Source organism: Oryza sativa, chromosome 5 (genome assembly GCF_034140825.1).
Source record: "Oryza sativa Japonica Group chromosome 5, ASM3414082v1".
NCBI lineage: Eukaryota > Viridiplantae > Streptophyta > Magnoliopsida > Poales > Poaceae > Oryza > Oryza sativa.
Genome location: NC_089039.1, coordinates 22,501,321 through 22,517,489, shown reverse-complemented (window position 1 = coordinate 22,517,489; position 16,169 = coordinate 22,501,321). Strand labels below are relative to the sequence as shown.

The 16,169-nt window shown below is 42.5% G+C and overlaps 3 protein-coding genes across 11 annotated transcripts; 1 reads left to right on the top strand and 2 right to left on the bottom strand.

Moving 5' to 3' along the window:
- Positions 1–98: 98 nt before the first annotated feature.
- On the bottom strand, positions 99–6,189 carry LOC4338983 (pentatricopeptide repeat-containing protein At2g27610). 4 transcript variants are annotated; one of them, XM_066310579.1, is made up of 7 exons: positions 2,778–6,189; positions 2,617–2,681; positions 1,157–1,302; positions 1,001–1,051; positions 832–910; positions 448–750; positions 99–364 (listed from the first exon to the last, which is right to left on the bottom strand). In XM_066310579.1, exon 1 carries the CDS (start codon positions 5,917–5,919, stop codon positions 3,295–3,297), a length of 2,625 nt encoding a protein of 874 aa, XP_066166676.1. In that variant the 5' UTR covers positions 5,920–6,189; the 3' UTR covers positions 99–364; positions 448–750; positions 832–910; positions 1,001–1,051; positions 1,157–1,302; positions 2,617–2,681; positions 2,778–3,294. The 4 variants fall into 4 exon arrangements, 3 of the variants coding, with proteins under 3 accessions (XP_066166676.1, XP_025881648.1, XP_025881645.1); XR_010741407.1 differs by lacking the exon at positions 1,001–1,051 and having other exon boundaries at positions 832–956; positions 2,778–2,943; XM_026025863.2 differs by having other exon boundaries at positions 2,617–6,189.
- Positions 6,190–6,967: 778 nt separating this feature from the next.
- On the bottom strand, positions 6,968–10,134 carry LOC4338982 (uncharacterized). Of its 6 annotated transcripts, none has more exons than XR_010741406.1 (8): positions 9,896–10,134; positions 9,747–9,792; positions 9,555–9,653; positions 8,575–8,734; positions 8,155–8,229; positions 7,784–8,054; positions 7,403–7,694; positions 6,968–7,234 (listed from the first exon to the last, which is right to left on the bottom strand). XR_010741406.1 is itself a non-coding variant. In XM_066310578.1 (8 exons), the coding sequence occupies exons 1-8, from the start codon at positions 9,947–9,949 to the stop codon at positions 7,231–7,233; spliced, it is 786 nt and encodes a 261-aa protein (XP_066166675.1). In that variant the 5' UTR covers positions 9,950–10,134; the 3' UTR covers positions 6,968–7,230. The 6 variants fall into 6 exon arrangements, 5 of the variants coding, with proteins under 5 accessions (XP_066166675.1, XP_066166673.1, XP_066166674.1 ...); XM_066310578.1 differs by having other exon boundaries at positions 7,618–7,694; XM_066310576.1 differs by having other exon boundaries at positions 7,403–7,617.
- Positions 10,135–11,631: 1,497 nt separating this feature from the next.
- LOC4338981 (uracil phosphoribosyltransferase) lies at positions 11,632–16,092 on the top strand. Its single transcript, XM_015784842.3, has 11 exons — positions 11,632–11,966; positions 12,107–12,185; positions 12,413–12,471; positions 12,848–12,925; positions 13,013–13,094; positions 13,698–13,746; positions 14,139–14,200; positions 15,093–15,160; positions 15,372–15,427; positions 15,523–15,570; positions 15,686–16,092. The coding sequence occupies exons 1-11, from the start codon at positions 11,694–11,696 to the stop codon at positions 15,735–15,737; spliced, it is 906 nt and encodes a 301-aa protein (XP_015640328.1). The 5' UTR covers positions 11,632–11,693; the 3' UTR covers positions 15,738–16,092.
- Positions 16,093–16,169: the final 77 nt, after the last annotated feature.

Here is a 16,169-nt window from a genome sequence, read left to right as displayed (position 1 = left end):
CAGGTTATGACATGAAAATCGAAAATTGCCGAGACGCGGATTGTTCAAACTAAAAAAAAAAAGGTGTCAATCACTTAACCATGAGCACGAACACGCCATTTGTCAAAATATAGTCAAATGGTTATTGTACTTCAAAATGGTCCAAGGTTCACTATGCAAATTTAGATGACACTCGGCAATTCTGAATTGGAATATACAGTGAAGTTCTTGGAACTAGATGAGTAAAAAACCCTTAGAAATGAACAAAACACAAGGTCTATCAATCTAGTGTTAATATGTATGTCAAGTAAAACTAGTCCACTTGGTCCTCAAAAGGATGCTCGCCAGAACAGAATGATGGGAGCAGACAAAACATCAAGCTCACCTGTCAAAAGCAAAATATAACCTATTAGAATACTTTGACCCAATTTGATAAGGAACAATAGAATGATAAGACTACTAACTTACATTCATAAAGGCACGGTCCGTGTACTGTTGGGAAGGTTTTTGGTGCTATGGTATCTAGTCGCTAAAAGGTAAAAGGAGAGGCAGACCTGAGCAACACCAAAAAAGACAATCTCAGGCGAAAAAGAAAACTTTGATGAACAGTGCCACAGCAAATTGGAGAACTGCAGCACTAGCAATCAAAACCATCATATCCGCTCCTTCAGTGCATTCCTTCAAGTTTAAGGAGATGACCCAAGATGAAGCACCACCAAGAAGGATTATGATGACCCACCGAAGAAATTCCACGGGGATAAGTACCACTACCTGAAGCAAAGAAAATTAGGGCCTACATTAGACATAGCAGCCTTCTTGAGCAGGAGCAGGAAGTGCAAGCCTAAATCTCACCAAGAGATTTCAGTTCCTGCTCATCTCTTCTAAACATTTTCCCCAGGTACTTTCCAAGTATACATGATGTCCTGTTCTTCTGAACATCAACAACTCCTGGTTATACTGATATCATTGTTATGGACCTGGCACAGCCAATTAAAAATATTCAGGCCAATATTCAACTCACCATTATATGCTGGTATTCAAATCTGTATCGTCAAAACCTTCAAATGTCATTCTGTATTCCCAACATCAAATAAATATAACATCTCTAATTCTTGTGGCTGACTTATAAAAATGATGTTCCCTCTGCAAGGTCACTATTCCATCTTCGTAAACATACCTGATCAGCTCTAGCTTACTGCACTTCATGAACTGCATAGTCAATTGGAGCTAGATGAACTGCATGCAGTTGAAGAATCTTCTACGTACCCAGAGCCACTAGCACAACAATGATTTCCATTCCTTTGATTTTTAATCCTTCCATGGCTGCATGACCACCCAAAAAGAAAAATCAGTGACAATCTTATCTCAATCTGGTATCATCATGTCTCTTTCAAGCCCCAACACCCAACAAAAATACCCTATGTAGAATATACATCACAATTCCTACACAATTACCTGGTCTTTTCACTTCTTAGTAAAACAAAATGTTTTCCTAGGATACACATCTCAAACATGTTTTTCCTTGTATTTTCTGTAGGCTAGGGGAGGAGGAACAGGAAAAGGATGAACGGAAGTAGGAGAAGTTGCAGAGGAGGAACATGAGCAGGTGGGCGAGCAGGAGGCAGAGTGTAAGGATGCCTAGCTGACACATTTTATCCTGTGTCAAGCCAAGATGATATGTCAGCCCCAGCCAGATTAGAGACCTGATCTTCAGCAAAAATTCAGAAATTTGGCTACTCTGAACTTCCAGATCCTGACAACAAGCAGGGCCATCTCCAGGCCATTGCTGGCCCATCCATAGCAGCAGCAAGAGAAGCAGAGGCCGAGACGCAGGGAGGATGAAGGCAATTTTGAGGCAGGAACTTTCTTCTCCTTCTTTGCTCGAGATTTAATCTCGCTCACACGGTCACACCTAAACTGAATCATGCTTTTTTTCCCCTCCACCATTAACAGTTTGCTTCATACGAACGAGGTGCCTACATTTTCATGATATTCATATAGTCTGAACTCTGAATATGCGATTTATGCATGTGTTTGTCATTATTACTCCAAACCTGTCTGCCTGCATTTCATACTTCCTGCTGGATCTAATTGTGAGTTACTTACTGAAGAATGATACAATGAATACAGTAGGCTTCTCTAGAATCTAGAAGCTTGAATACTTTATTGTTTAGTTCAGAGTGTAATATTTGGTTAGATTTACACAGAGCCATAACAGTAACAATTAGCCATGGACAGGTTGAAATGGCACAATACAGGGTTCTTAAACGGGACCCTAAAGACGTGCAAAGCACGATTACATGACTAATATGAATGAAGGAAGTGCCCATTTTCATTACAACACTTGCATATATGCATGAATGCTTGTATCCATAAAAATTATTAAAAAGATCCTCTGAAGTGAAGGGGATAGAATAGAGCATACTACTGCAAACAACTCCTTAATTTGAAGGACTAAATACGCCTATTCTATCCAAGAGGGCATTAACTACCAATGTTTCACACGCATTATACTATTCTAGACAACTCACAACTGTACTTTGGAGGCAACAAGCAGCTATAGAAAAGCACAAGTAAAGCCTCCTACAGGAGAAACTGCCATTGCAATGGTTGAGTCAAATAAAAAATGTGGATTACCTGGATCTGACTGGTGCAGTGAAGTTGAGCTTCTGGAGGTGCTTTCTCATGAGTTTGTTCATCTCCTGTTAAACAAAATGTTGCTTAGACTACTGTATGGCATTATTTCTGAAAACTGTCCTTGTTGAATATAGTTAGTGTTATTGAGGCCATCAGATTACCAATACATTCATTCAAACATAGGACAATTTTGTTCTTTGCACAGGCATTGTAGAGCCACTCCAATATTAAAACACAAGTAAAACTGCTTGTTGTGGATTATGAATGCATAACTGAACTGGTGAAAAGAACTTCTATATCTTTGCGGTCCAGTGTAGCTGTAGATTCCTGTAATTCAGCATGCCAAAACTTGAGAAGGTAATAAACATGCTGCTTTGATGAACGGTTTCACTTCATCAAACATAAAGCCAAAAAAAATGAGAGCAAGTTTATTCCTGTTTCTGCATAAAGCAATTATACCACTTGTGGCAACTGGCTTTCTCTGGCAATGCTAACAAACCAATGCTCTAGTATTAACACTGATCTCTGCTTCTACAAGCAACTACAACACTATTTGTGGGCTTGTACTGATATCAACTATAGACAACCCAATACTCTAATGTCAACTCACAGTAATATTGTTCAAATTGGCACTGCCAGGGCGTACACCTTATCCAGTCAGTTTGTTCTGCCCTTCATTCACCAGAAATCACCACAGGAGCAGGCCCCGCCATTGAAGTGATGGAACCTGCTGCAGTCTCGCATGATGATCTCCCTGTCCTCAATCATCGAAACCATCTTCATAACCATATGGCAGTCCCCACACACCCTTAGGTTTTTGACAATCTGAAGGGGTGTTCCAGGTGGTGTAGCTATCAGGCCAAAGGCAAGAGCTAGTCGCTCGCTGTGTGCAACCAGCATGGCTTCCTTCTGGTCTTCTGCTATGTCATGAAGCACAAAGCTTGTGTTCGGTGAATAACCATCTTGCTTCAACCTGGTTATGATTACCTTGAGCTTTTTATATATCTGATCTGACATAGGATGTGACTTGTCAAAGGCTATAAAGGAGTGAACTTTATTCTTGATCTGAATCCAGCTGCATCCAGCTTCTTTCTTCACCTTTCTATAGTCCATGAGCTTCCTCACTTCATCCCTCTCTTTCCACTTTCCTGCAGCCGCGTAAATGTTCGAGAGAAGCACATATGTAGATGAATCATGTGGCTCAAGCGATAGCAGCTTATCTGCGGAAAACTTCCCAAGCTCAACATTTTTGTGAACTCTGCAAGCACCTAGCAATGTGCGCCATACCATTGCACCTGCAGGGAATGGCATGTCTCTTATAAGGCTCATTGTCTCATCCAGCTTGCCTGCACGGCTATATAGATCCACCATACATGCATAATGCTCCATGGTGGGATTGATCTTGTGGTCCCTGACCATCGAGTCAAAGTATTGCTGGCCTTCTACAACAAGACCATTATGAGTGCATCCCATGATAACAGCAAGGAATGTGACGCCATCCATCTGGATACCCGAAGCTTCCATCTGTCGAAATGTTTCGATGGCCTTCATGCTGTAACCGTGCTGCGCATACCCTGATATCATCGAGTTCCATGAAACCAAATCTCTATCTGTTTGCCTCTCAAAGACAATTTGAGCACTGTCAATGTTCCCTTTCCTTGAGTACATGCTCACAAGTGCACTGCTCACACAAATTGCATCATGGTATCTGTATTTGATCGAAATAGCATGGAACTGCCTACCCTGGTCAACACCAGCTGATGGGCAAGCACAGGCATCAATTACACTTGATATTGTGAACTCATTTGGCTTGATTCCTTGGATGGCCATCTTGTTGAATAAATATGTGGCACCTTCACAGTCACCAGCTTGGGCATGGCAAGACAACATTGCGGACCATGCAACGACATCCTTCTGCTCAATCATTTTGAATATAGAGAGGGCATCTTCAGTGCTGCCAAATTTTGAGTATGAAGCAAGAAGTGCAGTTCCAACAAATGGGATATGCTGGTAGTTGGTCTTGATGACCTGGGCATGTATCTGGGGAGGTAAGATGGATAGTGATGCTTTCAGCATTGCAGAGTAGGTGAACTCATTTGGCATGACCCTGTCTTCTCTCATTCTGCTAAAAAGAACAACAGCAAGAGGAATGTCACCATTCTGAATGCATCCACTGATAATAGCTGTCCATGAAACAACATTCCGAGATCCCGTAGTCATAGAAAATATGTTTAAAGCGTCAGCCAATTCACCACATTTGCTGTAAGCATCCGCGAGGGCTGTCATTACATTTCCAGTCAAATGAAACCCATGTTTCAACACACAGCTGTGGAGTTGACGTGCCAGGGCCAGTTGTTTGAGGTTTGCACATAACTTAATCACTGTAGCATATGTTGACTGTGTCATCTTTCCCATGGTGGCTCGTGATTCATGGAACAGTTGTAGCGCTTCCAGTTCGCACTCATTCAATTGAAGACCTGCCATTAACGTGTTCCATGACACCATGTCTCTGGTCTCCATCCAATTAAACACAGACTTGGCATCTTCAACCAATCCACACTTTGCATACATGTTCATCAGAGAATTGCAGACAAACACGGACGAGCGGCATCCAAACTTAACTGATTGAGCATGCACACGCTGCCCAAGATCAAGTGCACCCTGGCTCGCTACTGCAGAGAGAACGCTCGCGAATGTGAATGGATTGGGCCATATACCCTCAGCACGCATCCTGAAGAATAAGGCCATGACCTCCGAATGCATCTGTGCGTGAGCACAACCAGTTAGCAACGATGTCCACGTGACGACATTCTTCTTAGGCATTCCTTCAAACACCTCTATCCCCTCACAGACGCTACCACACTTCATGTACATATCGACAAGCGACGTACCGGCACTGACCTCACCTCGATCATGCCCACACTTGACGCACAGGCAATGCAGCTGCTCCCCAAGAACTCTGTCTGGCACTGATCTGCAAGCCTTGAGAACACAGGACAGCGTGGCGCTGTCAACCAGCACGCCGCCGCGGCGCGCGACAGAGAACTGATCCAGGACCTCCAGGACCATCCCGCGCCGCGCATAGTCGAAGAGTACGCGGTTGGCGCCCACCGCGGCATCCCGGCGAGGAATTTCGTCGAGCGGGTAGCGGGCACCGGGAGGGTCACGGAGACAGACGCCATCCTCCACCCGGGCAGGTGACGCGCGCGTAGCAAGCAGCTTCGGGACCTGCTCTGGTGCGAGGTTCACTGCATTCTTGCCGCGGAGTAGACCTGACAGCGCCGCCGCGGTTCTTGGTGTCATGCTACGGACGGAGAGCGTCGATGTGTGGCCGTGGCCCGTGTGGGCTTGGAGTGGGGAGATGTCAGCGGAGATTGGATTGGATTGGATTGGACTCTACACTGCGGCCCTGCGTGTGCAGGAAAAATTTGTACACCAGGACGGCGCGGCGAGGTTACGGCAAATGCGGCGGCCGGCGGCGGCGGAGGAGCCCATCGAGCACAACGGACAAGGGACCGATGATGATGAGACATTCTTTACGTCTTCAAGACTTGCAGAGCTCGCCGAAATTACGCCTTGAAAAGGAGCTTGCGTATTACCTTTCTACGCGTGCCTCAGTCTACTCAGCGAGATAGTATTTTTTAGTGGACCGAACTGTCTTGGGCTTACATTAAGACCAGTATGTATTTGAGGAGTTAGGCCCGGCTAGGCCCATCTAAGACAGCATTGGCTTGTCTCGGCCCATCCAGGCTAGCCATGCGGTTTTGATTAGCACCAGTGACCAGTTTTGCAGCCTTCTGCTAACAACTGTGACCAAGGAGGCGTTGCTGCTAGTCTCCTAACAAACGTAGCTCTATTTGAGCTGTAGTTTTACGTTCTCACACACGTTACGTTTGATGGGATCTACTACGACGATTATGCAATTCATTCACTACAAAGGTTTCTTCCATGATATGTGTAAAAGCTTTTATCGTTCTTCTCCAATCCTAGCAAAAGAGTTAATCACTCAAGGATCTACAGGAATGTTTAGAATTGAGCATAATTCAGTCCAGACTCGTGATTTTCGCGGGCAGGCTGGAGACAAACTTTACAATGGTCAGAAGAACTCCGTTTATGCCACACTGATGGCATTCAGTTTTTGTACATGAAGAGTGATGTGATATTGTGATGCACAAAAACGAGGTAGTCGTTGGGAACCGCATGTTATGTACCCATACACTGATATAAACTATACCTCAATGACTATAGCAGGTTACGATAACATGAAAATTGAAAAATGATGCTACAGAGACGCTGATTGTTCAAACTAAAAAAAGGTGTCAATCACTCAACCAAGAGCAGAAACACGCTATTTGTCAAAATATAGTCAAATGGTTATTGTAGATCAAAATGGTCGAAGGTTCACTATGCAATTTTAGATGACAAACTCAGCAATTCCGAATTGAAACATACAGTGAAGTTCTGTGAACTAAAGGAGTAAAAAAAACTCATGAACACAAAACACAAAGGTCTATCAATCTAGTGTCAATATGTATGTCAAGTAAAACTACTCCGCTTGGTCCTCAAAAGGATGCTCGCCAGAACAGAATGATTGGAGCAGACAAAACATCAAGCTCACCTGTCAAAAGCAAAATATAATGTATTAGAATATTTTAACCCAATTTGATAATGAACTGCTACAATAAAAGACTACTAAATAAAATTCATAAAGGCGTGGTCTGTGTACTGTTGGGAAGGTTATGATGCTATGGTATCTAGTCGTAGAAGGTAAAAAAGAGAGGCAGACCTGAGCAACACCAAAAGACAATCTCAGGCGAAAAAGAAAACTTTGATGAACAGTGCCAGAGTAAACTGGAGCACTGCAGCACTAGCAATCAAAACCATCATATCAGCTCCCTCAGTACATTCCTTTAAGTTTAAGGAGATGAACCAAGATGAAGCACCACCAACAAGGATTATGATGACCCATCGAAGAAATTCCACAGGAATAAGTAACAGTACCTGAAGCAAAGAAAATTAGTGCCTGCATTAGACATAGCAGCCTTCTTGAGCAGGAGCAGGAGGTGCAAGCCTAAATGCTGGTACATCATGGATTATTTTCACTGACAGTTATTTCTGAGACTACATCTCCGAACCATCAAAGAAATGGATTACTGTGAATACTTACAGATGCTGGGATGAAGATAAACAGAGAGTATCCCCACATGCACCAAAACCGAACAAGGCTTGGGCGTGATCCAAAATACTGAAACAGGAAAAAGAATATAGCAGGCACTGCGGCAGCATAACCATACATGACCGATGCTGCCCAGTTGAAATAGCCAACATCAAAGCTCCATATGTTCAGGTCTGTTTTCCTTTGCATCAGATAAGTGGCAAAGTTTCCAAATGCAGCTAGCATGAATATCAGTGTTGTTGTGATCCATAAGGGCCCATACCTGCAAACAGCAGAATGATTTATCGCATATGAATAAGTTGGCTCCAGGTATCAAAATTATTACAATGCAAAAGCATAGATGAGTTACTACAGAAATGCACCAATACAACAATGGGTCAAAAGTCCCTTGAAAAAACCTGCATGTCCTTCTCCTCCTTAAAATCATGCTTCTAGTCCTAGATAAATAATCTCGATTATTGCAGCATATGCCTTAGCACTGTTACAACATAGTTTTGTAAAATATACAGTACTTCACCTATCCAAATGTCTATGTCACGCTGAAACTGCTTCAAAACATATTTATGGCATGTTATATGCAACTTAAAACATCACTTGCACATTAACAACACATTATATAATGTAGACAAACAATTCTATGATCCTTCGCTGTAATTGTATCCTATCATCATGAATCCATTCATTAGAAATTATGACATCAATACCAGCAGGTACTTAAGGTCGAATTTTTTAAACGTGAAGGGTGACCACAGATTGGTAATAGCCTAATAGGAGATACTTACATGTCAGGATTAGCATCAATCTTCCTGAAAAACCCATCCATTGGATAAACCGAGCTGATGAGCCTGTCAACTACAACATCAGTATCAACATTGAAATATGGAGCATAAGATGCAACATTGAAGTATCCTTTCCAATTTGTTTGAGTTTCTACATCTCCATCTGCAAAAGTAAGGAGCAACACATGGGAAAAGATAATCAGTATCATACCATCTAAGATCCAGCTTTGAGTAAAGTGCAATCATTGCACTAACTGAAACATAACAATTGACAGGGATCAAATTTGAAAGTAATATATAACGAAAAAGAAGGTGTAGTTCTTGCATCAGTTGGAAATGGTTAGAATACCACTAGTCCACTATCATATTTTTCTCTGAGGATCTGAGCATTTTGTTTAGTGCACACTAGGCAGCACTCCATACAACAGCCACCTCAAACAAATAATTCAAGCAAATGATGCTCTGAGGTTCTTGGCTATCTACAAGATAAAAAAATCACACTGCAAGATTTATTTCTATGGAGCTACTCTATCCAATCAACATATTGCTGTTTTGTGAGCCTTGCTCTACCCTAACTCCCTAAGTACTTTTTTGCACATGAACCTTAAAAGAAAACATCAAAGCAGTACCAGGGTAATACTTTGCAGCCATATTAATAGTATTCGGGAGGAAAATCATGGGACGTAGTTCATTCGAAATGAAATAGAATATAACGCCATCACTAAGCTAAGCAACGAAAATTATTTCTTCCGGAGTGCGATGTGCTCTTGAACCCATCATTTCCATTGTAAGAAGCCTTAGCCTGTTATATACTCTTGGGACTTGGCATTCCAATATAACCCCATAAGCAAGTACACCACAGAACTAGCCATTGCACCAAAACATACCCACTAATCGGATAGCGGTAGCGCTGTCCAACAGAATACTCGGAAGAACCTAATGCAGGATGTGCCGACGCTTTTAACGCTGCGACCTGTTGTTACCTGCAGGGGTCCCTGGAGGCTGGTACCCTCCTCCTCCTCCACCAACACCACCAGTACCACCAAGAGCAGGAGGAAACTGCTGCAGACGCGAGGTGCCAACTGCATTTCCAACCGAAACCTAATCAGCAATCCGTGACAATCGCAATGGCACTAACCTTGAAACCCAACACGCAATCGAGGGGGGGTTGCTACCTTCGGCGACGGGTGAGGGCTTCCTCTCTTCGGGGGTCAAGGCGGCCTACAGAAACCATCACACCCGAATCATCACACCACATAACATCACACAAAAAACGAGACACGCGAAGCGGATAGGAGGAGGGGGGAGGGAGGGGATCGGTTACGGGGACGGAGCCGAGGAGGTGGCTGGTGGGGAGGTTGGCGTAGCCCTCGTCCATGGCCGCGCTCTCGAGGTGGGGGGGGTCGTGGCGCCGCGCGCTCAGCAGCTACGCATCGCCCCGCCGCGTCGCCGGAGCCGGGGGATGAGATCGGAGGATTGGGAAGGGGAAAGAGGGGAACTCTGGCCGTGGGGAAGTCGTCGTCGTACGTCCTCGGCTTTGCTTCGAGAGGAAGGAGGTGTCACGAGGCTTGGTGTGTTGGTGCCGCGGTTAGATTTGGTAGCCTATGCACAAAAACGTTGGCCCACTATCGCCGTTGGGGATAGCCAATCAAGGCCTTTGGATGGGCCGAGCCTATCTATCTACGCGTTGGATTTTGATTTTTCCATTTTTGCGCTAAAAATTTTGTCTCGCGTATATATAGATGAGCCAGAATTTCAGCTTATACAAAACAATATTATATGCTATTATGCCGCGAACTCTGTGGTAAGATCATCTCTAGGGAATTTTTTTTTTATATTTGTTAGAGTATCGCATCTTTGTTGATATAATGAATCATCGTATAGCATTCTTTTCCCCTCTCAAACTCTCAACGAGTTTGACGTTGTGATCAATATTTATCCATTGTCTTTTTTACCCTACTTTGACAAATACATGTAAGATAAAATGTTCATTTTGTATGTGTTCTAGAGCTCCTATCACTGTCCACACCAACATTAAACATTTCATAGGAATACTAGGGAACCAGTTCATGCAGTATCCTCTTGAGTGGGTATGGAGAGGCGAGAAGGCGAGTGAGACGTAGGCTCCACCGCCTCCACCAAAATCAAGTTCAGAATTTGTCGTCGCCTCCTCAACCGAGCACAGCAGATGTAACGGAGCCGAAGCTTGACCTCTCTCCACCAACAACGTTGATTTGTTGATAGAGTATGGTTATTGATGCCCCTCCTACCCAACCGCCTCCTCCCTACTACGATGAAAGTAGCAGAGCCACCACCGACAACATTAATCTGGCTAAGCTCAATGAGAAGAGAGGATTGCGATAACATGGGATTCGACGAGACTAAGATAGCGATGTGGAGTTTGAGATGGCTATGGAGGCATGTGATTTGATATCATCACTATCTTAAGGGCCAGCACGAAGCTTAAGTTTTAATACCTAATAGGCATTATCCCGCTCAAACGTGACCTATATAATAATTGTCTCAATATTTTAAGTGTAAATTGAAGTACATTGATTAACACATATTCTACCAGTTTATATTGAGTATTATAGTGAACTCGGTACCAAACAAATAATTTTATTTTTTAATATAATATACTGATGTACACCCTCCATCCCAAAATAAGTGCAGTTTTGTATTATTCACGTTCAACGTTTGACCACTCGTCTTATTTAAAATTTTTTTATGATTAGTATTTTTATTGCTATTAGATGATAAAACATGAATAGTATTTTATGTGTGACTAAATATTTTCAATTTTTTCACAAATTTTTCAAATAAGACGGACGGTCAAACGTTGGACACAGATATCTACGGCTGCATTTATTTTGGGACGGAGGTAGTATTATTTAGATATCGAGTGTTGTCTTTATACGTCGGGTATCACCAATTTCCAAAAATTATCGCAAACTCCCAACACATACGTGGCTGAAGCCTCTGAAGTCTGAACGGTGATGAGAGCACCTCGAGATTTGCGTCAGAACACAAGAGCGACGACCCCACCGTATCCCACACCTCGCTCACCTCACTGCCCTCGCTTTCGTCCCCCGCATCCGCACCTCGTCCTTCGCCAATTCGCCATGCCGTCGCTCGCCACGGCCGCGGCCGCGGGAGCGGGAGCGCCTCTCCGCCGCGGCCCGTGCGCACCACGCCGCCAATCCGCGCACGCCTCCTCCTCCTCCTCCTCCTCCCTCCCCTCCCCCGCGCTCGCCACGTCCACGCGCTTCGCCGCCACCGCCCCCATCCTGCGGCTCGTCCAACGAAGGCCAAGAGCGCCTCTGACGGCGGCAAGAGCGGCGAGCCCCGACGCCGCCACGGGGGCGCGATCGCCCTCCTCCGGCGGCCAGATGCTGGTGCGGATCTGGCTCTCTCTCTCTCTCTCTCTCTCTCTCTCTCTCTCGATGACGCTGCCTCTGCTTGTCCTTGTCAATTCGTTTGTGCACGTGCGCGCTAAGCTCAAAGTGGGTGGCCTCGTGATGTTTTTGTCTCGCAGGTGTTCGTGCCGCCGCACCCGCTGATAAAGCACTGGGTCTCCGTCCTGCGCAACGAGCAGACGCCCTGCGCCATCTTCAGTGAGTGTGCTTCTGAATGACGTATGAGTTGGTACTTGATAGTATTACTGAGAAACGTGGAATCTGAAACAATTCGTTAAAGCGAAGCCGTGGATTAGCGTGTTGATACTTGATAGTGGTGAAGTGATGGCGATACGAAAAATGTGTTTTACACAGCTGATTTAATTGGCTAATTGTTGCGATAAAGTTTTGATAGGATAACATTGAGCAATCTGTTTTTGTGGTAGAGAGTGCCATGGCGGAGCTTGGTCGGTTGCTTATATATGAAGCTTCCAGAGATTGGCTGGTGAGTGGGAAACTCGCTTGGCTGATCGTTTATCCGTTAATTTTCTAGGATCCATCTTACATTTCTGATGCTTTGGAAGTTGAAATTAGGCTATATAAGGGATATATGTGCCTAAGTATTGAAATTGCATGGATAATTGATACCTTGTAAAACGGTGAATGCACAAATATCTTAAGTTGTTATTGTAACTCATAATGCTTCCATTTTGCGCCTTTTTTGCATTTTTTTTTCATATACACATATTTCAACTTTGACAGATGCATATTGCTCTATAAAAAAAAGTGTAAATATTAGTCATGATTTTTATTTGCCAGTCAATAGACATTTCATTGTTGAGAGAATGATGCCATGCTAAATTGTTCTAAAACTTTTGCAGCCAACAATCACAGGAGAGATCCAAACACCTGTAGCTGTTTCAAGTGTTGAATTTATTGACCCAAGAGAGCCTGTCATGGTAAATCTAATCCTTAGTGTTAGATGTGTCAATGGCATTTGTTTTTTCTACAAATATATTTAGTCTTTTCATTAGCATGTTTAACAGGTTGTTCCGATACTAAGAGCTGGTCTTGCTATGGCTGAAAATGCTTCATCAGTTCTACCAGCCACCAAGACTTATCACCTTGGTAAGTTGGTTATGTGAAGTTTACTGAATTAGAATCAAATGTATAAAGTATATCAACTTTTGTGCTCACATAGCTGTTACATAGATTGCACGGTTGACACTCATGCAATCTAACCCAATTTGTTTTGAGTAATTTTACAGTCCTTGAGAGGTACCGAGAGGTACCAATATTTTTAATGTAAATTTTGGTACCTCCTAGTACCGGAGGTATCGAGAGGGTATTAAATTTTACAGTAGAAAATGTGGTACCTCTTCAAGAGCCGTAAAATCACTCATTTGTTTTAGTTCCCTAAGTACCAATGCTGGATATGCATGCATGGATGAGGCCAGAAACATAAAGTTGAAATATGCATAATAGACCCTAGATATTTTCTACTTCAACCAAGCCACATTATTATTCTGCTTTCTAATGATGTTTTTTTGAAAAATAAGCTCTTTTTTTTTGCATTTAGCAACTAGTATGAAAAGAAATCTAATCGAAGTTATTTGCATGTCTCTTAAATCCAATATTGCATAGTTCTTTGTCAACTACTTATCCAAATTAACATACATCTTCAAAACTATGTGCAATTATTCTTATCTGTCTGTCTCACTGAACTTGAAGGCCTGCGTAGGGATGAAGAAACACTTCAACCTTCGATATATCTGAACAAGTATGTGCTAAGTTCCTTCTCTTCTTGCAAACATCTAGTTTTCATACTGCTTTTGTAAATCGCCATCCTTGATTTTAGTTCACAAAAGTGTATATGCTTGATGGCCAGGCTCTAGTCTCAATTGCATTCCAGAATATTACAAAATGCAAAGTTCTTGGCGTTCTTTAGTTCTGTGGTAAAATTACTATAGGAGAAACCTAGGCTATCTTGATTATATATACTGGTGACTTGTAACAGTAAGAATGATGGATTGTGATAATAAATTTCCTTTCCCTTTCATACCAGCTGTTTTGCTGTTTTTTCCTTGTTGTTCAGAAAGAATTTAAATATCCAGGCCAATTGGTGTTCTCCAGTAACTTTCATTTCCCCTTTTCCACTCTAATTTAATGCAGCTTGCCAGACAAGATTCCAGAGGGGACTCGTGTGCTAGTTGTTGATCCAATGCTGGCCACTGGTAATTTTTAGCTCTTCTGAACAATTTATGTGCTGCCTAAGGTTCTTCTTTGCAATTCACAAGCTCTGTATGCACAAGAGCAATAAATAACTTGAATAAGCAATGCAATTTCAAAACCAAGCGATAAATGTATTTCTTGTTCTATGTTACATGCATATTACAGAGTGTCATCTCAAGTACTGAATACATCTGAGGAATGCCAAATGTGGCATAAAGTCAATGTGTTGCCTGAGGCATGAGAATTTGAATATTCTCCATTTCTGTTAGGAAAGAACAGCATCTCTCCTTTACAACTGAGTTGAAAACGAATTGGATTGGTCATGCAATGTTTGACAAATATATAATGCTCAAATCATGAAGCCTCTGTTCTAGCCTCATCCCATATACTCCTACTCCTTAACTTGGCTTGCTTCACTAACACAAAACAAAACGCCCTTCATTGGTCTACACGTGAGACATGGTATTCTGCCAGCAAGTTTTTATCACCACAAACTTTTCAACTTCAAACAATTGTGTTTATGATCTTTTAGACTATAGATTATACACTAAGATTTGCTTTTGCAACTCTTTTAGTTTAGTGTCTCATGAACCCATTTTAAACAGCTGATTGTTGTGATTCTTGTGGTCAAATGCTAAGCTCCAGTGTGCTAAATCTTGGGCTCTCGTGGCACTCTTGCTCTGTTTATTGCAGTGCTATAGCATTTTTGAGACCATACTGCAAAGTTCGTGGATTGTACCATTGCATATATAACTTTTCATAACCTAATTATTGGTGTTAGTAGCTAGTACAAATATAAATTGGTCTTGTGTAAGCAGAATGTTTCTCCTATCATAACTATAATGAGTCATTTTTCCCTGAGATACATTTGACCTATTCCTCCTATTCCTCTAGGTGGGACAATTGTTGCTGCTATTGACTTGTTGGTTGAACGTGGAGTTACAAGCAAGCAGATTAAAGTCGTAAGTTCATTAAACTTACTTCCTCCGTTTCACAATGTAATTCATTCTAGCATTTCCCACATTCATATTGATGTTAATGATTCATTAACATCAATATGAATGTAGAAAATGCTAGAATGATTTACATTGTGAAACGGAGGAGGGAGTACATGTTTTCGGGTATTAATTGTCCATTCTATCAACCTGACACTTCTTTGTATTCCTGATGCAGGTTTCTGCTGTTGCAGCGCCTCCTGCGCTTCAAAAGCTCAGCAACAAATTCCCTGGGTAAGAATAGATAACACAAGACATATTTGTGTGCATGACAAGTTCCTCTTGTTTACTAAATAGAGTTACCTTTTTTTCGATTTTTTTTGTTCTAGGCTTCATGTGTACACGGGAACAATTGATTCTGAAGTTGATGAGAGAGGGTAACTTATGAATTTCTATTTATCTGCTTATCCTGCAAAATATGCTTCGTGCCTGTAGGTCGTGACCATATTTCAGTGGATTTTAATAACTTCCATGTCTTATTTGTTCCCACAGGTTCATAGTTCCGGGGTTGGGAGATGCCGGCGATAGAAGCTTCGCGACTTAACTATGCTAATTATCGCAGCTGCTGTTCTACCTCCACGAGAGGGATTGGCGTAAGCTGAAATTTCCGAGGATTCGAGCGCTTTTGACTTGGGAGTCAGGAACAGTCGAGTTCACGTTCACCTGTAGATTGCCTCGTTCGAGATTCTCCCTTCGGAACTTATCGTTTTGTAATTATCCATTTTGTGTTGTCATGTTGAATATAGGATTAGTTCACGTCCATCCACGTTTACAATTTGTTGGGAATATGCATGTTTAATGTTTTCAATTATATCTTACAGATTTCTTGATACTCCATGGGAAAAAATGTTGACGATGCCTTTTCCAATCAGAGTAATAAAGCAATGTGCAAGGCAGTACTGTTGGTGTGTCGAATAGCTCATGGTTAATGATTGAAGAAGCTGACGCGCTGTTTTTAGCTAACGATCTTGCTTCA